The following is a 25024-nucleotide window of genomic DNA, read 5'->3' as shown; positions in this document are numbered from 1 at the left end:
GCTTCATTCCCAATATAAAAATAAATCAAAACCTATCAAAATGTAGGGTAATGCTAGTACTAATAATTTGAATTTTGATGTCTTGTAGTATAATATTATTTTATATCTCATCAAAGGGGTTGTTTATTGTGAGAGAATGAAAACATAATAAAAACTAAAATTTGAAAATTATATTAAAAATGAAATATTTTTTTTTTATTTTAAGTAATTTAAAGTTCTTAATAGGACATATTTAATATTTTTTATCATATATTCATGTATATAAAATTTCCTCATTAAATTATATGAAGGGTAGAATAAAATTCTAAAATAAGTTTAAGATAAAATTTATTATAAAACTTTTAACCCATCACAAAAGTAGCATTCATTTTTTTTTCTTTTTGAGAAAGAAAATTATGCTCGATTAAAAATTAACCAGTAATACTAATGTTTTTTTTTTCTCTCCTAAAAATAACGTTTGGGAGCCAATGCCAAATTGCCTATCCAAAACAATAGTCGTAATTAATTAGAACAGGACAAGTAGAGTGGTAGTAGTTTGTTTTGAAGCAGATATTTCCAAGGCAATTTATTTAGGATGTTTTATTTGATAATATTAATGATTTGGTTGCAGAGAGAACAAGTTACTGCTAACTAACGAATGGACATCCATTCAATTATTATTTATTCGTTACGACCTTCCACCTTTTTCTTGTGTGTGCGTTCCTAACATTATTGTTTCCTACCAAGTTCTCTGTCTGGGGAGTTCTTAGCACCACCACCAGCTTCTGCAGTAGCTTTAAGCTACGAAAGGTTTGTTTTTTTTTTTTTTATTATTATTATTATTATCATTTGTTTTGATCATTTTAGTGTGTTCAACCCACTTGATTCCTATCTCTAACATCTCGTTTCTGTTTAATTTTCAATCTTTTGATCTTCAAACATGATGAGTTTAACCCAGTTGACTTCTAGTAACTACTTCCCCCTTCATATTACACCCATTGATTCTCTTTCTATTCTTGACTTTGAAGAATCTGTTCGTGTAATTTGGCATTTAGGTATTACGGATCTGTACAAAATTTTATTTATAGCATCATTAAAGCGAACTGATTCTGTTTATTATTATATTTTTTTTTTCATGCCTTTGTGTTTATGTGTTAAACGGATGTAGAATCATAGCTTGGGTAGAGGACAAAAAGATAAATCAACTGTAAATAACGTTGGTTATAATTACTGATAAGTTTAGGATGAAAATCTTAGCAAGAGCTTTTCCTTTCTGCATCGTTGACCAAACATGGAAAGATATATGTTAGCTCAATGTTTTTTTTTGTGTGTTTTTTTTTTTTAAAATTACTTGTTAGATGACCCCATATTCTAGATTGTTTGGGAAGGTAAAGATTTTTTTGTTTAGGCTTGGCAAGAATATGATGGTAGGAGTAATTACTGGCCGAACAGTGAAATATTTGTGGAAAAGAGGATATATTTTTCTGATTATATATTTATCTGAGATTGGCTGTGTGGAGAATATACTACAAGGACTTAAGTGTCTCAACTGTTTATTTCCTTTCTTGTTCCATTGTTTTTGCATTCTGTGTAAAACTAGGACTGTATTCAGCTCAACTTACCTTTGGATTTCCTTGTAAGGCAGATTTTCCTTGACCATGGGGCAAAAGCATTTAGTGACGGTGTTCTGTTTATGGGCTTTAACATGTTCCCTTCTTCCATCTTTCTCCTTTGGAATTCTGAGAATTGGTTTGAAGAAGAGACCTCTAGATCTTGATAGTATTAATGCTGCTAGAAAGGCAAGAGAAGGTCTAAGATCTGTAAGACCAATGATGGGTGCACATGATCAGTTTATTGGTAAGTCAAAAGGTGAAGATATAGTACCTTTGAAGAATTATTTGGACGCTCAATATTTTGGTGAGATTGGAATTGGCACACCCCCACAGCCCTTCACTGTAGTGTTTGACACTGGGAGTTCCAACCTTTGGGTTCCATCATCAAAGTGCTACTTTACTGTAAGTTCAACTTAACTTGTATGTCTTCACAACCATGTACATATAAGCATATGGTACTGACCAATTCTCTCTTGCAGCTTGCTTGCTATACCCATAATTGGTACACGGCTAAGAAATCAAAGACACATGTCAAAAATGGTAATGCCAGCTTCTTATTATTCATGTTGATTATAGTGGTACTGTCATAGATATATGCATTAAATTAAAGGCTAAATGCTACTTTTGGTCCATTATATTTGGTACTTGTTTCATTTTGATACATCAAGTTTAAAAAGTTTCATTCAGTCTAGTGTATACCATATATATGTCGTGTAATGTAATCTTAATCATACCTATCAACTTGTTGATCAGGAACTTCATGTAAAATAAACTATGGAACTGGATCAATATCTGGTTTCTTCAGTCAAGATAATGTTAAAGTTGGCAGTGCTGTTGTCAAGCATCAGGTGAGTACTTAATTTATGAGCTTCCACTTCAATATAGATTGTACAAATTTGTTGATATCAATACTTACAATTGTCACTATTGTAAACTGTAGGATTTCATTGAGGCTACCCACGAAGGAAGTCTTACCTTTCTGTCAGCAAAGTTCGATGGAATACTGGGACTTGGATTTCAGGAGATCTCAGTTGAAAATGCTGTGCCCGTATGGTGTGTTCCATCTGGTCTTTTGTTGTTTCATCTGTATCTGATTTCCATGTTAGAGTGAAGTATAGTAAATCTTTTTTGTCTTTAATTGACCAGTTCATCATAAAATCGCAGGTTCAAAATGGTGGAGCAAAAACTTATCAGTGAGAAGGTGTTCTCTTTTTGGCTTAATGGGGATCCGAATGCGAAAAAAGGTGGTGAATTAGTTTTTGGTGGTGTTGACCCAAAGCACTTCAAAGGAAACCACACTTATGTTCCAATTACTGAAAAAGGTTACTGGCAGGTTAGCAAAAGCACGTTTAGTTTGATTAGGAATTCTTTTTAAATATGTAATTATTCACACCAGAAAAATCTTTAACGTGGAAATTTTCTTTTTCAGATTGAAATGGGAGATTTTTTCGTTGGAGGTGTTTCAACAGGTAATTTTATTGTTCCTCAACAATAAGAAAGTTCTATTTTGGAGATTCATTAAGGGAGTGATTGGGTGCCTGAGCGATCAAGATAATTTGAAATATGGTATAAGGAGTGAATCTAGATTGAATTCTTTTCTCCTCCATATTTGAATATGTTTTCAAGAACTACAGTCTGTCAAGTGTCAACAAAGTGTACCTTTACATTTATTGTGAGATAAGAATTTTTTTCTTATTTGTTGCTTATGCTTTGATTCTAAAGTGCATTTAATTCTGTAATATATCAATGCTACTTTTAGGTGTTTGTGAGGGTGGCTGTGCTGCTATTGTGGATTCAGGAACATCTTTGCTTGCTGGTCCAACTGTATGTGCTTCCATATTTCTGAAGATTTTTTGCTTTTTTTTTTATTATTTATAACTTCTGTTGACCGTTTATTTTAGCCTGTTGTGGCTGAAATCAACCATGCCATTGGAGCTGAAGGAGTTCTCAGTGTAGAATGTAAGGAAGTCGTTTCTCAATATGGAGAGTTGATATGGGATCTCTTGGTATCAGGGGTAAGTTTCAAATTGTGCATGCTTTTCGGCGCATTTCCACTCTCTCAACCTAAATGAGTTTGATCTTTCTGTAGGTGAAACCAGATGACATATGTTCACAAGTTGGTTTATGTTCTTCCAAAAGGCATCAATCTAAGAGGTTAGATAAGTCTTTATTTGATGGCCCTTGTACATATCAATGTCTTTACTTTCTGCTTCCGTTGTATGAATTTTTCACCATATTTGTTTCATTGCTAGTCAATTTGGTAATAATTTGAAAATATTGGATGGACGTTTGAGGATTTATTATAAAGGTTAGAAAGTCAGAAGCATCAGTTCCAAGCATAAGCAAATAAGAAAAAGAGTTTTCCTTCTTAAAAAAATTGTCAGGGAACCATCATTATAAATATAATTACTAGCTTACTAATCTATCATTTTGCCATTGGGAGAGTTTGGGTCTTGACCTCACTCATGCTGCAAGCCCGCAATATTTTGGCTGAAACAGACTCCTAAGTTATTTCGAATTCTCTGTTTGTGCAGTGCTGGAATTGAAATGGTGACTGAAAAGGAACAGGAAGAGTTGGCAGCGAGAGATACTCCTTTGTGTTCTTCTTGTCAGATGCTTGTTCTTTGGATCCAGAATCAACTAAAACAAAAGGCAACGAAGGACAGAGTATTCAACTATGTGAATCAAGTAAGCCATTTGAATTATCCTGTCACAACCTCAAGTAGTCGTGCATATTTATATTGTTTAAGTTTAGACATGTGATTAATGTTTGTTTTGATCATTGACAGCTGTGTGAGAGCCTGCCAAGTCCATCTGGAGAGTCAGTGATAAGCTGTAATAGTCTTTCCAAGATGCCAAACATTACGTTCACAATTGGAAATAAACCTTTTGTCCTCACACCAGAGCAGGTTAGGTTTGAACTTTCCATAAATTAAATTACATTGTGAACATTGGGGTCGGGAAAGTACCTACATAACTTGGACAATATTTTGGTTTTAGGTAAAAATATGGATTCAATTTCAAAGAAAAGCCAACAGTAATAGCCATTCAAAATGACCTGGGCACACACTAATACTGAAAAGCAAATTCAACTACAATTATGCTATTATCTCTGTAGATAGTTTAAGGCCAACTATTTTAATTATTTTTGTGATTCTAAGAATGCTTTTTTTGTGTTTTCAGTATATTCTAAGAACTGGAGAAGGCATTACAGAAGTCTGCCTTAGTGGGTTTATTGCTTTTGATGTTCCTCCTCCAAAGGGTCCATTGTGGTATATTAACTTTTCAAATTATTTATCAATTGAAAAATCACATATGCACACAGTAGAATGGTACAGAACAACCATGAATGAAGCGAATTACATAAAATGTTGTTAAGCTATGTTCCCTACTCTGATGCAGGATTCTTGGCGATGTTTTCATGAGGGCATATCACACCGTCTTTGACTATGGAAATCTCCAAGTTGGCTTTGCCGAAGCAGTCTAATTACGCTTTCTGGAGGATTTTCTTTGTAAATTTGTTAAGCGTGTTGTAAATAAGCTGTTATAATTGTAGCTCTGGTTACTTTTTGAAACCACGAATGTATTTATCCATTTAAGACGTAGAAGTATCCCACTTGCAAGTGTTGTGTGCTTTTTATATGAAAAAACCATCCTCATTTCATTCCGTGTTTGACCAAATATTGTGCCCTTTCTGTCCTTTTCAATTAGGATACTTGTAATGTGCCATACCCATGCGAAATCTTATTCTTCTTTCACCTGAGTTCCAATGGATAACTACTATTGGCATTATCTGCCAACAGAAACGAAAGGAGAATTGAAAAGGCAAAACCAATTGCAAAATGGTCGCAGAAAGGTTTTGGCTTTTCTCTTTTGTTACAGAAAGGTTTCGGCTTTGCTGTTAGAAAGGAAATGATAGCTGTAAGCACCCTCAATTTATGTATAAGGGACAACGGCATGACAAATTCACTTTCTAGCAAAGGTGAAACAAATAAATTCGCATTATTCAAAGGAACTGTTTGGTGTTAAAAAAGAAATTTATTCACTTTTTATTATAAAAACACTCCCAAAGGTCTCTATCATAAGAAAGAAAAATTAACTTCATACTAATTAAATAATTAAACATCATTTAATTTTGTTAATTACACTTAAAAAATGAGTTTTCTTCCCAAATTATCTTTCATTATTAGAATGTAGAACTTCATATGAAGAATAAAAATGAGTCATTGAAAATAAAATATAAATTAAATAAAGAAATTTTAAAAATGGCATTTTTAATTATATTTGAGACCTATGAATTCTTGTTACTTGTATTTGAGACTGAAGTATTTTTCACTTCATTTTTTATTCCCATGAATTTATATTTGTTCAACAAAGTGAAAACAATATATATATATAAACAGTTCAACAATGTCTACGCCGGTGTTAATGCACATGCTTGCTGGCAAATTCACTTTCTAGCAGAAGACGTGGAAGAAATAAATTCCCACTACCTAAACTTCATTCAATGCCATCGTCAACGTGTTTCGAGAATACGTATATCCAATCAAGTTCTGTAGTCACGGCATTCAGCTTCAGCTAACGAACGGTTTTACGGTGTTTTGTTATCAGTAGTGAGTTCAGCCCAATTAACTTTCATCTGCAATATACTCCAAAGTCGAAACTACACATTTTTGTTAGCCATGGGTTAGGCATCGTGATTCAAGTATCAATAATGGGAACAATGGAAGCTAACATAACCACGGTACTCACGTAAACATAAAATCCTTGCACACATAACATGATCTCACAGATAAGCAGGTAACATTTTTGGTCTACCAAACTCCAAACTATCATGTAATCCCAAATGTTTTCTTCCTCTTGAACTGAGGATGGCGACAAATATTAAATAAAACAGTTAACACAAGCCAAACCACACAGGAAATACGCCATCATGCCGGTATGTCAGTTCACGAGTAATGTTCCATTATTCTTCATCGCTATCATTACTGAATATAGAAGAGATCGGAACATTTTGCTTCTTTGCAACATTTTGCTTCTTGGCTCCAAACGTAATCTGCATGGCATTCGGGAAAAGAAAGTGGTGATAACATATAAAAATGTTTTATGCAAAAGCAACACTAAATGGATTGGCAGGGTTGAAAATGTTTTTAAGACTTGAATTGTGGAACAAAACAGCATCAAGAACTCGAGTGGATAAAATCTGTAAGCATTCCAAACTCCTGAGTACTACAAGGGCAATTGCTAGTTTCTTTTCCAACCCTAGACACCAGGTGGACATACCTTGGAAGCACTGCCTTTAGAAGAAAACCCAAACTTCAAAGTATTTCGCTGCTCCTGATCTGTAAGTGCAGTAGCAGTTATAGATTCCGAGGGTACTGTTGCTGATCCAGACTCTTGTTGCAGTTGAAGTTGTTGCTGTTTTTGAGCATCAGCACTGATTGACATCAAGGAAACCAAAAACCAAGATGACATGAGAGGAAGTCAGTAAGAATTAGAACATTGACTTGACCCCCTGGCCACCTGCCCACACATAGCCAAAACAAAAGGGAGAGAGGAGAATAAAAATAAATTGACAAGAGAGCAAGGGAAGGGTACATTTGAGCAAACTTTGCCATTTCTCTCTCTTGACGCAGCTGTTCTCGCTTTTGCCTATCATCCCGACTACTACCACCATGCATTTCCTTCATTTGTTTGAAACGCTGTATTTAACATCAAAGATTTTGCATTAGGAGAAAAATAAAATTTAGCCAATTTGGGAATCAAGTTTACAAAAGCAGAACCAAATTAATGTTTAGTTAAATTGTTTACCTTTCTGTGATTGTGATCATAAGAGCTCAAGTGTGCTTCAAATTCCATTGCCAATTTGTATTGCTTGTTGCAGAGATCACAATAGAACACCTTTCGGATTTCTTTCACTTCAGTTTGAATTTTTTGCTCACGTTCAGCTAAGACCTGAATTTTCATAATGTGCACGAAGCAGGCAGAAGAAGCCACCAGGTAATAAAAACTGCAGGAAATTCTCAAGACCTTCCAAAGTTGATGATTCCTTATGACATACCAATCCGGTCAAAAGACATGCATATATGCTATATGCTGCCTTCTGCTATGAGGTGCACGTTTGAGAAAATATAAACATCAACCTCAATACTACTATGTGGTTTTTGCACTAAGAGCAACTACTAAGGAGTAATAAATCATACCTCCCGCTTCTTCACATGTTCCTCTGTCTCCTCCAACTCAACATCCAGTTTTTTTCGCTGGATATTTTCTTCTGCGGTAAAGAAATCGTCTTCTTCTTGCTTGCCAACCCCCAGTCTTGGATCTCTAATTCCAGATTTTATTGGCTCAATGATTCCTGCACGCAAGCCCAGGTCAATTTGGAAAACAAAGATAAAGCATTTAAAATCAAGGACAACACCAATGACCAGAATCAAATCACTTCCAGGTAAAGAATCCCACAATTAGGAACATACAAAATTAATACTGAGAAAGTAAGTAAAAAAATGAACTCATTTCCAAAATCCTTGTTTCAATGAGATAAGAGCAAATACACAGGTGATTCAATAAATGAAGAAAAATATAACTCTTCTCCTGGAAGGTAAAAAAAAAAGCTTGAGTTAATACTTTGCACGCTGCATAGCATTAACTAGGGTGCTAAAGGTCACATTTGTGATGATCCTTACTGTATACAAATATAAAATCAATTTAAATACTGGAACAAAATAACAAAAATTACAATAATCTTTGCCATGCTTACAACAAACTACTATGTGTAGATTAATGGAATGAAGTAGCCTTAAAGATCAAAAACAGAAAGCTTCAAAGTCTAAAGTTTTAAATGTTTGCAAGTATTAGATGTCACAGCAATAATGGCTTGGGAAAAAAAATTCTGCCAGTTTATCAGCAGCATTAATGAGATTGAAGTCAAGCGATAGAGTTGTTCTTCCTTTCCACCCACTCCGTAGAAATAAAGGGGGAAAAGCAGACATAAAAGGCAGGTTGTAACAACACTATAAAGGAGGTACAAAAAAGGGTGCACAGAGGGGGAAGAGAAGATGTTCAAGAAGAATCAAGGAGTAGGGACAACTCATGCAGTATAGCAGAAACTAGAACAATGGGAAAATGCATTGTGCGGATCTTCATAAAGAGAGAAACAAATTGATAAATATCGAATAAAGGGATAATACAGTACAAACCTTGTTCATCCTTCCCAAGACCCTTTCCTTTCCATCCCATCTTTTGGAGGAGCTTAAAGCCAATATTAGATGATGTTATCTGTGTGTCCAAAGATGCTTGCTCCACGTTATCCAGATCAACATTTTCTGTTGGCCTGTGGTTGATTGGCAAACTAAAATCCTCTGACAAATCCTCAATAAGAGAGTCCTGATATGCCTGAAAAACCAATTCATCTCAATACAATGGGAATCACAGTAATAATTGTGCATTCACAATGTCTTGAAGAACACAGACCAGCAGTATAATTTATAAGTATAAAAAAGCTAGAGTCAGAATTCTCCATCTTCCAGAGAAGAGAAAGAAGAACATCACTTAATTGGGTGAAAAAATATCTATTACCTGTTCCCTTTTAGATTGCCTTCTGTCACGGCCACCGGTTTCCTGCCTACCATTCGTCCATCGATATTCCATTTAGTATCTACAAGAATCATGCATAAGATGTAAAGTCAGTAAAGTGTAAAGAAATAAATAACACCATCGGGAGATATAAAAAGCTTCAGGTGCCAAAAAACGAGCTAAAGGAAGTTCACACAACATAGATAAATACAAAATTAAAAATAATCCGTGATGATAAAATACTCTCATGAAAACTTATTAAACACAGGACAAGACACTCAGAAAAATTAAACTTATTCACAACATTAGTATAGAGCCATCTGAAAACACAAGTTATGGGTAAGCTAATCAAATTCGCCAACGTAACCGAGCGACCCACTAAGAAAAAGAGGATTTTTCAACTACCCTTTTGAAATTTATCTAAAACCAAACAAGGAAATTCCTCAGGGATTTGTTTTTTTTTAATGAAAAAAATCAGATCCAGAAAACCTTAGCTTAAACAGTCTAAGAAGAGAATAAAACCGCGATTGGGGAAAGATTAGAGTCTGAGGGAGTAAGGAACCTTGATGATAGTAAGAAGAGCGCAAATTCTGGCAAGGAAAACAAAGTTGCTTGGATCTCGTCCTTGCTAGATTTCAACGCACGGTCTTCTTTTTCTGCATGAGATATATTCAGATGCGATGAGATGAGGGAATGACATTGACAGGATCAAAACAAGGAAGCAAAAATAATTATATATTTTATTATTAAAATTTAAAAGAAAAGAAAAAAATGAAAAAAGATGAGAGAGAGAATACGGGTGGTGGATATTGATCGAATCGAACATTGGGTTGGGTTGTTACAGGGTCTTACTTTGGACACCCAGTATTTTTGTTGGGACATTCAACACTTTAAATGAAAATGTTCTTCACTCATTTAATATATATAAATGAACAGTTACTCATCCGTACGAGTCACTTCTTCACTCCTCCCGCGGTGCTGTTTCGTCTTCTCTTTTGTTTTCTCCTCTGCACTTCAACTTCTCCTTTTCTGTTCTCTCCTTTGCGTAGGTGGTCTTCTCCTTGTTGGTCACCTTCGTCTTCACTCCTTTGTTTTGTCCTCCGACTTCTGCTTCGTGTTGGTGGCTGCTTCCTCTTCCACTGCAGCTTCTTCTTGTTGGGTTGATCTTCTTCCAGCTAAGTTCTCTTGTCTCCCTCTCGCGCCGCTTCTCTCTCTCAATATTGTTTGTATTTGGTTTGCTATTGTTGGTTGGTGTTATTTTGTTGAATATTGTTGATGTTTTGAATCATTTATGTGGTTTGCTGTTGTTAGTCGCTGAAAAAGATGGCATTTTTGGAGAAAAAAATAACCCGTACAGATCAACAATCCGTATGAACCATACGGATCAGTAATCCGTATGGCTCATACGGATTACTAACCAATATGTGGTTTTTTTTATAAAAATGTTTTTATTTAAAAAAAAAATAGGAATTATTTTTAATTGAAAATATTTAAATGTTAATTATATTATAAATTGTTTATTATTGATTTTATTAGTCTCTAATTTTTGTTTATTATTGATTTTATGTATGATTTATTTATTATTGATTTTATGTATGAAATATTTATGTTAGTTATTAGTTAGATTACATTACATTTTAGATTAAATTAGATTTGAAAAACAAACATTAGATTATATTGCTAGGACAAAAAACGTGAAGGCCACAAAATTATGTTAAATATTGTAATTAAATGTTGTATTTTATTAAAATTTAATTAGTGTTTTGGTTATACAGATTAGTGATCCGTATGGTTCAATCCGTATGGTATTTTTTTAAGTTTTTTTCAAATAGTGTTATGTTTGGTAAATTTTTTTTTTTATTTTTAATGATTTTGTTAAAAAAATTTAGTGTAGTTATTTTTTAGTGAATGAGCCATACAAATCAGCATGTTTTTTTTTTAGATTTTTAAATTGAAAATAATATAGTGTAGACACCTTACGGATTGCTGACCAAAATTTCAAATATATTTCAGAATTGATGAAGCAAGAAACAGGACATTCAGACTCTGCTCCACCACCATTACGGTTAAGCACCCTCAACGAGGGACTGAAAACGATTCTTGCGACTCTACCTTGTAAGAATGTTTACCTTTCATATTGATACGTTTATTCACACATGTGACATGTCTGTAGTTAGTTAGCTTTGGCAATTGCTAAGAATGGTTTCTTTCGAATATATGTCAAGTTAATAGATTAATAATTCTATCAATTGATAAGAATAAATTGGCATTCATCATGATTGTTGATTGAATGCCAATTTTGTTATATCATGCTTGAATGTTAATTATGTCAGAATTAACAAATGAAGAGCACGAAGAATGCTGCGAAATGGTCAAGATCATGTCGAAGGTCACGGTTCCACCAAATATTATTTTAAACATCGTTAATGCCAAGGACCAGGTCATCTTCATTTTGATTTAATTAACATATCATTATTCTGTTACTTTATGTAACTAACCAACCTTATTTTGTTACATCAAATGTAGATTTATAGTTAAATTAGTATGTCATTTGCTGTGAGGTGGAAAGACATACTTGACCGTTTATGACATTTCATTGACAAAGATGGAAATTTCCATGTCGTTGTCTACAACCAAGATTTGGACAAACCAACCATTGTAGCAGGGTGGATAGCACTAAGAGATTTTTATCACCTGACCGAAGATCATCAAGTGTCGTTAACTCATTATAGTAAAAATGAATTCTTTCTCACCATATTCAAAAGCAGTAACCTGCCAAAATCATTCCCAAGGTGACACTCATTATACCATCAAGTGTTAAATTCTGTTACTTTCGAGGTGTATCTCACTCTGCACAAAGTTACTTGTAACAGTATAGTAAGCAACTTTCTAATTTAGTTGTCAGCAATTCTTTATCTTCCAAGTTTTAAATTTTATAAATTATTGACATAACATTATTCTTAATATTAGGACGTTCCAAACAACATGTATTATTTTCTTAAAGACAAAGACTGGACTCATTTGCATTTGGAGGACGTTGTAGAATGTCGGCTTGTGTTCAACCACGGGAGAAAGACAGTTAAAATTGAAGCTGGATGGAAATATTTTTGTGAAACCCTGTCCTTCAAAGCTAACATGAAATTTGTCTTCGAATTTCTTGATCCAACCATTAACCATGTTTTATTTTGGCTGTTTATGAATTAAATTCAACATTATTAGGACTTGGAACATTATTACGACTTTGAACATTAGTAGGACTTGAAACATTATTCCTTTTAATTATTAGGAATTCCCTAACTATGCTTTGCTACAAATAATTTGTCTAATATTATCCCTTTGTTAGTTACTAGTTTCTTATATAATAGTTGTTTTACTATGTGTTGATCATAACTTTTTTGCAATGTTGAAGTAACATTGAGTGACAAACAATATCTTTTAATAATTAATTTGGTCATGTTTATGAATTAAATTATTTTTAATTAATCACTAAATTAAAATTTAAGCAATCTAATGTTAGTTTTGGTAATTTTAAAAAAGTTTATATATATTATAATTTTTTTAACAATCTAATTACTAAATACATTTGTTTATACCACTATAAAATAATATCACAAAATCAATATTTTTTTTATACCACAATAATATCACAAAATCAATATTTTTATAATTGCTAAAATTATTTAAAAAAAAATTCACACAATTGCTAAAATTATTACAAAAATTATTTTAAAATATTCACAATTTAAAAAAAAATTACAAACCTACGGATCGACAATCCTATGAATCAAATCTGTGAGTTTGGCTTCTTTGTTGTCCTTGTGCTGCCCCTTCAAAATGATACCGTTTTCATGATTTTTAAAATTGAATCACAACCCTAAATATTAACACAATTGTTATGTGACATCGTTTTGGATGGAAAGCACATAGAAAACTTGAAAAGGGACAGCAGAGAAGTCAGATCCGTCAATCCGTAGGTTCTTCAAAAAATTTTCACGTAAATCTTCTTCTTCGGTGATGAAAACTGACTAAAATTCACCATATACTCCTGAACAACGCACGTACACCACCAAAGAACAAATACGTTTCGAAACCGACCTTAACGGAAGAAACATACACTAAGTGACGGAGATTTTGCGGAAAAAAAATGATGTTGCAGAAATGAAAAACTCCTCCTGCTATTTATAACCGAAAATACCCATTTCGGTGTATATGAAAATTGTTGGGTGCCTCAAGCAATTCCCGTCTTTAAATCCATTTTCTGCGTTTGGGGCTTGGCCCAAGGGTCAGATGTACGTTTAGTTAGAATTGTTTTTGAAAAAATTATTACTTATTTTTTCAGTTTTTAATAAAAATAAACTTTTGTTTTGAAAAATAGATTTTATAAAAAAAATAATTATTTTTAAACTGATTTTTTAATATTAGCAAGTTTTACATGTATTATACGAATATTAATAACTTTAAATAAAACTTCAATTAAAATTTAAAAACATATAAAAAATATCATTACTAGATATTGGTGAAATAATATATTTTAATAATAAAGTTCGAAATAATTACGATTCTATTTTATTGAAAATTTATTGAATAAATATCATGCTTATACAGCACAACATTGTAGATTATACAAGGTTTTATATGCTCCGAGTCTCAAACTGTATAATGTATAGTATAATATAATACGTACACTGGTTTATCATTCGTTTTTTCTTTTTCCATGCATCATCAGGAATGGAATTTCTGCAAATAAATACCTAGGAAAGAAAAGGGCAGAACTTTATTGCAAAGGTGTTCATATTTGAAAGGCAAGATTCTCTGAGTTATAAGAACGATTGCTTTCACAATCCTGCTTTAACCGTTGGCTTCTACCAGCAGTAAAGCAAGACAACCGTATTCGTCGTATGTGCATATATAGATATTGATTAGATTCCACCCCTTTTCCAAATTACTCATACTTGTGCCTATTTAGACAGATCAATTAATATTGATTTTAGTTCATTTGCATCAAGTATTGGATGATGAATATTTGAGTTCTACATGGGCAGAGTGTGGGGGTGACTATGGTATTTGAGTAATTTGAACCGATGTTTAAATGAAAGTTGTTGAAAAGCGAACACTTTCTACGAATATTTTGACATCGGTTGTTTCTAAAATCGATGCAAATATGTATCAAAATAGGTGAGATTACATTTTTCTAGGTACTTTCATATCGGTTCCAGTTAAAACCGATGTCGAAAGTGATTTTTATTGAAATGTTTATTCACCAAGCCCACTAACACAGAGACATAAATGCATAATATTGATATGTAGGATTGTATTATTCAAAGGCGTCACAAATCAAATACCCTCTTGAGCACTCCCTCACGTACATTATCAAGAATTACGCGTGCAGCTGCCCTCATAGTTGGCATCAGTGCAGTGGCATCCCCCCGTTTCCCCTTTTCTTATTTTGTTTTATGTACAAGTTAAAGTCAAAGGAGATTCATATCCCATACAACCTCCAACAACTGTCAAATTCTAAAACAAGTATTTGAGTTTTTCAAAACATGCAACATTAGAAAAATTAAGAAAATAAAACACAATCAAAATGCACTTTAAACTTAAATATTAATCCAATCCACTCACTGAAGTAGAAACCCATAACTCAGCTACTAATTGGAACCCTTTTTCTTTACAAAATTCCGTGGCTCTGTACCTCCAATCTCCAAGACAATTGACTAGTGGAAGAAAACCTTTGCCAAATTCCATGCCTCTGTACCTTTGTTATTTGGCTTCTTCTCTTTGTTGTTGCATCTCTCCCTTTAGTATCATAATTAGGATTAATGTAGTCAAGCAAATCTGACACACTTGCAAATTCAATGAGGATAAAAGGAAAATTATTACAATAAGTACAAACATATCATGCTAACCACAATATGATAGTTTGAACAAGATACAACGAGGAATTCTTTAATCATTCTAGAAACATTTCATTTCACATTCCTAGAGTTCACTGCTAGTGCACAGGCGTAGATTTTTTCCATACATCGCCAGTGGATTTTCTGATTTGGAATGGGTTGCAAGAAGGTGATATAGCATGAATAACAAATAGCAATTGTAACTAAAGAGAATTTATGGAGAAAAAAGCATAGTATTAAGTTTGGGATCTTTTCCTGCATTTTACGAGCAAGCCAAGAGAATTCAATATTAGGACCAAATGCCTTATACTTCAAGGACCATCGTGATAGGTCAGGTTTGTCTGGCAATATCTGTGAAACAAGTCCAACATTTGCATAAAATCAAAATGCAAGAGAGAAAAAATCATTTGGATCCAAAGCAAGAATGCCTAGAGCGTGATCCTAATGTCAGGCTATCTTCCCTTAGCAAAAAGGCAGGGGATCTTAGGTTCCAAAACACCAGCTAGATGTTTGACTTAGCAAAGAAAAACAAGCAACATATCTTCTGTGTTAAACTTAGTAGACAATCATTGCTGATTATGAAAGGCCCTTGCAATTTACTAGGTTCCATAATATACCCAGATATTTTATGATGCTAAGAAAAACATGAGTAAATGTTTTAAGCAATGTGAACAACTAAGGGACTTCATTTCCCCCCTCCCTCACAAGACCCGATTTCTGTAATTTAAGAAAACTGATCCTTAGAATAGAGGGTGAGAAGGAAAGCAAGCACACACCTTAACAGAAGAAATAAAGGGCATCCAGTTTGGGATGGCTTTGCGATCAAATAAACATTTTAGAAAAGAGTATCGATGACCTGGGTGGTCCAGGAAAAGCAAATTTGTTTTTGGTCCTCTGAGTCAAGAAGGGATTGATCATGCTATACCATCACGGGACACCTGCAGGATAAGGATTCAATCACATTAATTAATTTCCTACTCCCCTTTAACAAGTGAAGAGATAGCAAAAAAAAAAAAAAAACAGAAAAAAGAAAAGAGCATGTTTAGCAACACACTCGAGATAGTTGTCCTGAAGTAACTGCAGAGCTTGTTTGGTGGCAAGGCAAAGCTCCCATTTGGCAGGGCCAGGAAAATAGTGCTGATGTTTATCTTGGTCCAAAAGCGCGTCGATGTTATGAGAAACATGCACATCTGACCAATGACACGAACACCAGCTTCAATTGGTTGTTTCGCACCTTCAATTTACAAAATAAAACAAAAACATTAACCCATAAGAAGAAGAATGAGAAGGGGCGAAAGAGAGGGGTTCTTACCTCGACGGAAGTTGAAAGGCGAGAGAGGAACCAAGATTTGAAGGAGAGGCTGTTGGGAGGGAGATTTACAGATAGGGCTCGAGAGAGAAGGTTTTTATTTGTCCTTCAAGGACGGTTTTTTAAAAACGATGCAAAATAGCCGAACTTCGGCTATTAACTAAGTCAATGTTCTATAACTCTTTCAACATCGATTTTATTTACCAATGCCAGATTTTTGTTATTATTTACCGAGATACCACCACATTTTATTTGACATTGTTTTTCTCTAAACAGTTCGGATCCAGCAATGTAAAAAATAGTTTTTGTAGTAGATACCTTTCTTGTCAAAAAAATATCTCATAATGATCCCCTAAGAGCAAGATAAAGATAGATGCATGCAGACTAACACCACCCTTGAAATATGACACCAAATATCAAAAGAAAAAAAAAGAAAGCTAATTTTATATGTTTGGTAAGACTTACGGGGAATTTGTATATTTTTTTACTGGCTTATAAATTACTTTAATTAAAATAATCTTCTTTGATATATTAACTTAGTAATTTATTTTTCTTAAACTATCTCAGGTAGTTTATTTTGGTAAATTACTTGAAATAGCTTATGGAAAATAAATTAGTTTAAAAGTTATTTACTTTTTATTTTTTAATTTTTATTCTTATTATTTTATTTTTTATTCAAATTAAAAATCCTTAAATTCCTTTTATTTAATTTATTATTTTTAACGCACATGACAGTTAATTGACATCGTTACATCATTCTTTAAGATTAAAAATTATTTAAATTATATTAACTTTACAATTATTTGATTAATTGTTTTTATATTTTTTTAATTATATGAGCTAATTTAAATAGAATTTTAAATATATATATATATATATATATATATATATATATATATATATATATATGATTAATTTTAAATAGAAGATTTGGTGTGTATCATGTTTCTTAATTATGCAAGTGAGAAACATATACATTTATGTTATTCTTGTATAAATAAATCAAAATAAATGTTTAAGAAAATTATATAAAGAAAAAATAATTTTTATTAATAAAGTATTTAAATGTCAAAAAAATGATTTTAAATAATATAATTCTAATAAAGTTTATTTCATTTAATTTTAATTTTTCAAAAGAAAAAAAAATGAAAATTTTAGTTTAAACAATATGTGTAAGCCACCAAATCTTTAATATTTTTTTATAATACAAAATTTAAAAATTATTATCCTAGTTTTTAAGCATATAAACTATTAAAAATAAATTCAAATATAAAAATATTAAATATATCATTTAATCTGACATTTGCATGTTAATCTTATCAAATAATTTCAATTAAATCAACTAGTTTATAAATTTTGATTGAGTTAATTTCTGATTTTTCAGCTCAACTTATAACTTTATGGATTAATCATAGTCTCTCTTACTCTTAAAACTCATTGAAATTTCTTGTCACATGCACTTAAACATTGAAATCTTTTAAAATAATTATACTCTTGCTTAGATCAAAAGATATGTTAGAATTCACATGACAACATTCTATTAGACTGATGCTGAACAAGTATAATTTTTAAGAAATACTGTAATATACATTTATTATTCGTGACATAATATAAAAAATAATTAAGTAAACAACTATTAAAAAAATAAAAATCTTTTGATGATATACTAAAGCATAATTAAATGATCATATAAAAGATTTACACTTTATGCATTAATCATCAATCAAAATCAAACCCAGTCAATATATTTGCATGTGTCAGGATTATGCAAAGCTTGTAGTTCAAATATTGGACACAGAACTCGAATTATTCTTTTGTTCAACACAATTTTGAAAAGCTTAATTAAGTGTGATTACAGCTTGGAAACATAATGACAAATACTTAAAACTATAGCAGTTGCAATGCAAAGAAGGAATATATTAATATTAATTAAAGGGTATGATCAAATCACTTTTAAAATCTCTTCAATTTTTTATTTCAATAATAAATCTTATTTTGGAATCTTAAATCATTTTTTATAAATCATATAAGGGAACTATCTTCTAATATTTATTTGAAAATAATTTCTTCTAATGAAAAATAATTAATTATATATTTTTAATTTTAAAAAAATAGAAATACAAAATTTAATAATAATTAAAATATTTATTTATCAATATAATTTAAATTTTTTGATAATACTATAATAAATTATCATGCACGATAAAAATAGAAATAGAAACTATCAGAGTGTACGATAGAAATAAAAAAGAAAAGAAATTATCGTACATGATAGACAAAAAAAATATCTTTTTAAGAAATAATATGATCTTAGTGGTTCTTATAAAAGAATTAGATCTCCAACTCCAATAATACATTTTAGGAAATTAAGATCTCCTCCCAAGAATCAATATTGATATGTCTCAAACTTTATGTACAAATGGGTATTCCAAACCATGGTCCCTTACAAATATCTTAATAATAAATATCTTAATGGAGACATTTGAGTGATTTGACAGATTCCACAAACTAGACAACTACACAAGGCAATGAGATGAAGAAAAGCGAAAAGTTCATTTCCTCGCAACAGCAGTACCTTGCTTACTGTTAACACAATCTGATATTTTTGGTATCAGTACTCTGCATGTTAAAACTTGCAATCGTGGTTTTGGTTTTTACTGGCGCCACCACTATAAAGCCACTAAGTACTTTCTACAGTTCAAGAGAAAAACTTAACCCAAATAGAGAATCAACTTTATTTGAAAGATTCTCCTTTTGTCATAAATTTTTTTAGAAAACGCCTGAGCCTTACGCTCCTGTATTGTGCATGAACCAATTAATAAAGTTGTCTTCCAACCACCTTTCTTTAAATTTTCACTTCCTTAATAGACGATTATGCATTATTATTCCGGACACTACAGCTATTGTTGTTTTGTCATGTTATTGACCTAAGCATGTAACTGATTTAAGTAAGCGAGTTCCACTGTTCGTTTTACCATGGCACTACCATTAACAGGCAAATGTCATTCCTACACTACAAGAAGAGATACCATCAAGTTTAATTTTTGTGCATGGATTGTATATGGATGGTTTTTATACCGCTAATAAATAAAAAATTATAATAGGGATAAAATTTATTAAATATTTTTTTATAAAATTCTATAAACTTGACATACATAATGATCATTAATTGAATGATAATGTAAAAAAATTATAACATCACTGCATAAATTATTTTTTATTAGATAGAAAAAAAAGATTATGCATGATAATATAAAAGTTTTATATTACTATCCATAACATTATATATAATAAATTTATTAACTTCTACCGTTTTAAAAATTATATTAATGATGATTTCTAATTGAACCATGGCATAGAAGTTTGTCTTATCTTACTTCACATCTTTCTCTCGTTTCTCTTCATTGTATATATTAATCTATGAATATAATTTCTTTTATAAGAAAGTTGTTAAGATCTTTATTTTTACATGATAATTCCAAATTTCTCGAAGTACTGTAGAAACTCTCTATATATTATATGCTGTCATAGAACTGGCGTCTAGTGAAATCTTACATATAACAAATCAATCTAGACCCTAGAGATTTTATAGGTTTGTTAAAGTATGTTCACAATCTGCCAGCTTTGGTAAATCTAGTTAAAAAGTGACATTCTAATAGCTGTCAATGCATATTAGGCAAATTAAATCACTGAACATGTACTGCACAGAGTCATGCACTCACGCGGATCCAATAAAATGCTTCTTGCAAAGAGAGGAAAAACGGTAAGTGGCAAATGGAACCCCAACAATTGTTAATTTTTCATGACCAAACGAGGAAGGGGACATAGCCAAGATCAACCCTATGACTGAGTGAAACCAGCGGACCACAAAAAATGTGCCTTTGCCAAAAGATGGAAATGGAACAGTTTCAAATGTTCCATGTCAGCTTTAATTGGACCATGAATACTGATCAAAGCAGTGATTTGAATCAGATTCTCCACACTTAATCTCAGTTTTAAAAAAAGTGGCCTAACTTGTACTATAAATTGAGGCCCCTAGCCTCGAAATTCTAACCCAACACCACAACTACTACAAGTTCCTTCCTATTTCTAGTCACTAAAAGTGACACTGTAGTGTTTCATAGCCAACAATCATAACCATGGGTGGCAAAAACAGGCAAATGAAATCTTCTTTTCTTTCAGTTTTCAACATTTTCAAATCCAACAAGCAGCAAAGAGGGGGAAGCAATTACAACACTTATTATGATGAAGGGCCAAAGGTGTCTGGAACCAAAACATGGCCTAGTGATGAGGACAAAGGTCGTTGGGGGGTGGCTGATCCTGTCATTGACATGAGAGCCACAGCTTACATTGCTCAATACAAGAAGCGCGTTTCAGAATCTGAAATTCATTGCCAAGCTCAATCCCAGCACTAGAGAATTTCTTCATATGGTTGTTCTTTTATTGTTGTACCTAAGCTGTATTTGTCTCTAGTTATTATTGATTGATAAGCTGTGAAGCACAATAAAAACATGTTTAATATGAATAACAATAACCACTAGATTTCAACGTTTTTGTCTTGGTTTGTTGTCTCTGATACCATATTGAAGTGAGCAATTGAAAAAATGATCAAGCTTTCATTGATTTACAAAAATATATACACGCTGAATTGGGAGAAAACTTAACTACTTTCTACACTAATCACATTAGTCAACAGCAGAATTAGCAAAAATTTGTTACATTCCTAATATGTTGAAGCAGAGCATTGCAAGATTGTTCTCATTAGTTTGAGCTCACTATAATATTTGCCGGAACATATAATTAAGAATGTTGATTTGCAACTATTAATATTTCTTCCAATTAATATAAAGAATTAATATGGCAGAATATATAGTGAGTTATGGCGCTTCACCATTTTCATCTGAGGTTTGTTTCTCCTTTTGCCAAGCAAACAAAAACCCGTGGGGTGGTTTGATGTTAATGGACAACTCCACCTGGATTCCCTTGCCACTTCTATGATATGACTGACACTTGGGACATCACATTCACGTCTGCACCTGTATTTGTCACCAAAGAATAACTTGATTGTTTATTTGTTGTTTTGAGTCTTTTGACTGGAATCATTTGTAATAGAAGTTGATAAAGAGGTGGGGTAAATTAAAAGGGGAAAATGCATCACTCTATTATATTGTAGTTCTTGAATGGAGTTCTTCTTTTTAATTGATCAGGCAGTCACACAATTAATTAATAAAGTAAAAAAAAAGGTTATAATTTAGACGGGGGAATTGTGTATCACTATTTTTGGCTATGTACATAAAATAATCTTACTCTTTAATTATGTAGTTAGAGATTTAATTCCTAAAATCATCATGTATATGAAAAACATAAAAAACATCAGTTTTTTAAACAAATTTCAATATCTTAAGGATTAGTCTTTAACTCCTAATCGATATCTATTTTGAGTAAAATAAAAAATACATCATTAAAAAAGAATGTGATATAAAAGAAAATAAAATGATCAACAATGTAATGACAAAAGGAAAAGTAAGTATTAAAAAAGAGAAGAAAAATTAAAAAATATGAAAATTTTATAGATAAAATTAAGTTTGTTTGAATTTGATTATTATTTTTCATATGAGGAATTTTACTAATAGCTAGACTCTTTTTACTTACTTATTAGGGTTGCACTAGGATTCAAGTTTGATTTTTTTTTGTTGCCATTAAGACTTAGATATTATTGCTTAAATTTTGATTTACGTATTTTGCTTATGTTTTTATTTGTTTGGTACTCCATCTAGGTTTCATTTTACTTTTTATGCTTTTTTGTGAAGTTTATATATATATATATATATATATATATATATATATATATATATATATATATATATATTGTGAAGTTTTTTTCCTTAACATATCTAAAATAAAACTTATTATTTCACTTAATTGATATTACAATAATCAATTATATCTTATATAATTATTAAATTAATCAATTATTAAAATAATATAAAAAAAACCCAAGCCATGTGCACGCAGTACTGAAAAAGGAGAAGAAATTTTTGAAAATATCTATTATTAATGTTGATAGCTGTTAGTGTGAAATTTTGTTTCTCTTTCTACAATTAATATTAATCAGACATATTAAAAACCTAGCGGGAATACCAAACAATTAGAATAAAATCAAATCTATAAGTAAAATATATGAATATATGATCTATCTAGGTCAATTAGTTTATGTTTATTTAAGTATTTTTAATTAAAAGATATGTTTAAAAATTATACTAATTATGTAATTATTTAATTTTAAAATAAAAAAATTGAATTCTGTTTTTAAAAAAATTTACATCCTTACACATGATCACTATTTGTTTTTTTTAAAGAAAAGTGACATTGATATTATTTTTTGAAGATTTAAGTGAATGCCATGCTCTTGGAATCCAATAGATTTCTCACTACTGCAAAAACGACATTTTAAGTCGGTTAAGTAATTATTTTAACGTCAGTTTTGAACCGTCGTAATAGCCGCCGTCGTAAAAGGTGCAAGTATTTTAAAGACGGTCTTCTAAACCGTCGTTTTAAATAATATTTTTTACGACGGTTTCCATAAAACCGTCCTTATATGTATACGCGTTTTACGACGGTTGGCATAAAACCGTCTTTGTATGTATATGCGGTTTACGACAGTTGCCATTAAACCGTCCTTATATGTATATGCGTTTTACGACGGTTGCCATAAAACCGTCTTTGTATGTATATGCGGTTTACGACGGTTGCCATCAAACCGTCCTTGTATGTATACGTATTTTACGACGGTTGCCACGAACCGTCGTTGTATATGACATGCGAAAATGAATTTTTATGCCGGTTATAAAATTACCGGCGTAGTAGGTGTAACATACTAAGACGGTTATACAATAACCGTCGTAGTATTGCTTTTTTTTTAATCTTTTTTTATTTATTTTTTGCTTGACTTTTTTTTTTGCCTTTTTTTTTAAGGTATTGCATTGGCTTTTTTTTTTAATTAATGTATCTATGAGAATTTTTAAAAAGCAGAAGTATAATGGAGAAACAACAATTAGAATAAAAAAAATGAGTCAAGAGTCAACACTAAAGAATAAAATACAAATTGTATACAGGAATCAAAATGGCTTACTAATTGATAAAAAGTGAAAAGTATATGCTGGATAAAATGATCAACAAGGTAAATATTAAAGCATTTTTTTCTTCTTGAGTTAAAGACCAGTCAAGCTTGAAGCCAAAAGGAAAAAAGAACTTGTAGCTGTTCAATGTACTCTGCATAATAAAGTGTGTTCAATGCAAAGTTACCACTCCATTCCATCGAACCTTGAGGATTGATAAAGCCATCAAGATAAGTCTTCATTAAAATTGTTCTTGAATATTGCTTCCATGGTCTTCGAAGATAAGTCCTAACCGGGTTTTGAAACAACAATATTCCAAAAAGTTCCTCGCATATCGTGATGGATGCTTCATAGAATCAGAAGCCTCTTGATTGAAGCTCTCCAGAAGATCACTTGCAGAGGTCCTAAGGATTCTGCATTATTTGTTTTATATTACAGTTGAATTTCCAATCAAAAGTATGACCCATTGTGTCAAACAAAAAGGAGTGAAAGGTCCAATATACCAAATAAACTAAATCCAACAAGACTGAAAATTGAAAACTGATTATGAAGCAATAATTTCCAAGAAAACATGCTAAGATGTACAAAAATGCACTTACTTTGAGCATCTACGAACAACTAGGTTTGCAACAGGAGAGAGCTCTCGTATAAAGTTCTTCCCAGCAGAAGGAGAATTTTCCATCTCTTCAAATTCTTCACCAAAGTAACTCTTCTTGCCAAGCAACCATTTCAATGATCCTTCTTTTACCAAACCTTCAAGCATATTTCTGGTTTTGCTAGCGACGGGCATATCTCTTTCCTCCCCACTATCTTATTGAGTTGGAATACAAGATACCCAGTACCTAATCTTTCTTAAAGTTGTTGCATTTACTGAAACATAAAAAGTTCACAAAAAAATCAGTCACACCAAATTGAATCCTCAAAACTATAAAATCAAACTACCAGGTACCAACCAAAAAGGTTCAACCTATCCACTCCCATCTGCATGACATATAGGTATTACAGTTGGAACTGAGTGATCAGACCTATAACTAATAAGCTAAAAACAATTCTTACAATTGTAAATAAACTTGTTAATAACCACTTATGGAAGAAGAAGAAAAATGAAGTAAACTTCTCAAATCAGATAAAATTAATTTATACATCTCAGCTTTTGGAGAAGTAGAGCGAGAGAGTTTTTTTTTTTTTATAAAAGTTGAAGAACATAAGTTGAATTATGAAACTTTTCATAATCCTGCAAATTCTAAGATCTAGTACTGCATTATATTTCATATTGTTCCCTCTCTAGCTCTCTTTCCCATCCATGAAGTTCATAACTTGAAAAATACAATAAACTAGATAAACATAGCTTGAAACAGGAACATGAGTTAAGGAATTAAAGGTTAGGTTAAGCGTATACTTTTACTTTTCTGAATTCATGTCCATGTGGGTTACATTAATTTCTTATGATATTATGTTACATGCATTGTTTGCTATTGTGTTCCAACAAATATAGAAAATTGCACAGGCTGAATACGATTAAATAATCACTAATCT

At 31.7% G+C, this 25024-nt stretch overlaps 3 protein-coding genes and 1 long non-coding RNA gene across 6 annotated transcripts; 1 reads left to right on the top strand and 3 right to left on the bottom strand.

Annotated features, from left to right (window-relative positions):
- The first annotated feature begins 557 nt into the window (after window positions 1-557).
- Window positions 558-5330, top strand: SOYAP2 (aspartic proteinase 2). 2 transcript variants are annotated; one of them, NM_001250416.2, is made up of 14 exons: window positions 558-789; window positions 1625-1994; window positions 2072-2132; window positions 2346-2440; window positions 2533-2645; window positions 2757-2925; window positions 3022-3061; window positions 3352-3416; window positions 3494-3607; window positions 3682-3746; window positions 4127-4280; window positions 4382-4501; window positions 4776-4864; window positions 4995-5330. In NM_001250416.2, exons 2-14 carry the CDS (start codon window positions 1638-1640, stop codon window positions 5077-5079), a joined length of 1527 nt encoding a protein of 508 aa, NP_001237345.2. In that variant the 5' UTR covers window positions 558-789; window positions 1625-1637; the 3' UTR covers window positions 5080-5330. The 2 variants fall into 2 exon arrangements, with proteins under 2 accessions (NP_001237345.2, XP_006603753.1); XM_006603690.4 differs by having other exon boundaries at window positions 577-789; window positions 1621-1994; window positions 4995-5273.
- Window positions 5331-6323: 993 nt separating this feature from the next.
- LOC100793206 (G patch domain-containing protein 8) lies at window positions 6324-9889 on the bottom strand. Its single transcript, XM_003554549.4, has 8 exons — window positions 9730-9889; window positions 9171-9249; window positions 8792-8987; window positions 7796-7950; window positions 7404-7547; window positions 7191-7294; window positions 6876-7029; window positions 6324-6648 (listed from the first exon to the last, which is right to left on the bottom strand). Exons 2-8 carry the CDS (start codon window positions 9240-9242, stop codon window positions 6559-6561), a joined length of 915 nt encoding a protein of 304 aa, XP_003554597.1. The 5' UTR covers window positions 9243-9249; window positions 9730-9889; the 3' UTR covers window positions 6324-6558.
- Window positions 9890-14463: 4574 nt separating this feature from the next.
- Window positions 14464-16587, bottom strand: LOC102660084 (uncharacterized). 2 transcript variants are annotated; one of them, XR_001386392.2, is made up of 4 exons: window positions 16374-16587; window positions 16116-16295; window positions 15838-15999; window positions 14464-15412 (listed from the first exon to the last, which is right to left on the bottom strand). It is a non-coding gene; the product is annotated as an uncharacterized lncRNA (long non-coding RNA). The 2 variants fall into 2 exon arrangements; XR_420050.3 differs by having other exon boundaries at window positions 14464-15999; window positions 16374-16568.
- Window positions 16588-23495: 6908 nt separating this feature from the next.
- LOC121174141 (uncharacterized) lies at window positions 23496-24428 on the bottom strand. Its single transcript, XM_041012746.1, has 2 exons — window positions 24088-24428; window positions 23496-23901 (listed from the first exon to the last, which is right to left on the bottom strand). The coding sequence occupies exons 1-2, from the start codon at window positions 24276-24278 to the stop codon at window positions 23730-23732; spliced, it is 363 nt and encodes a 120-aa protein (XP_040868680.1). The 5' UTR covers window positions 24279-24428; the 3' UTR covers window positions 23496-23729.
- Between the last annotated feature and the right edge of the window lie 596 nt (window positions 24429-25024).

Source organism: Glycine max, chromosome 19 (assembly GCF_000004515.6).
Source record: "Glycine max cultivar Williams 82 chromosome 19, Glycine_max_v4.0, whole genome shotgun sequence".
Lineage (NCBI taxonomy): Eukaryota > Viridiplantae > Streptophyta > Magnoliopsida > Fabales > Fabaceae > Glycine > Glycine max.
This window is presented reverse-complemented; position numbering and strand designations above follow the sequence as displayed.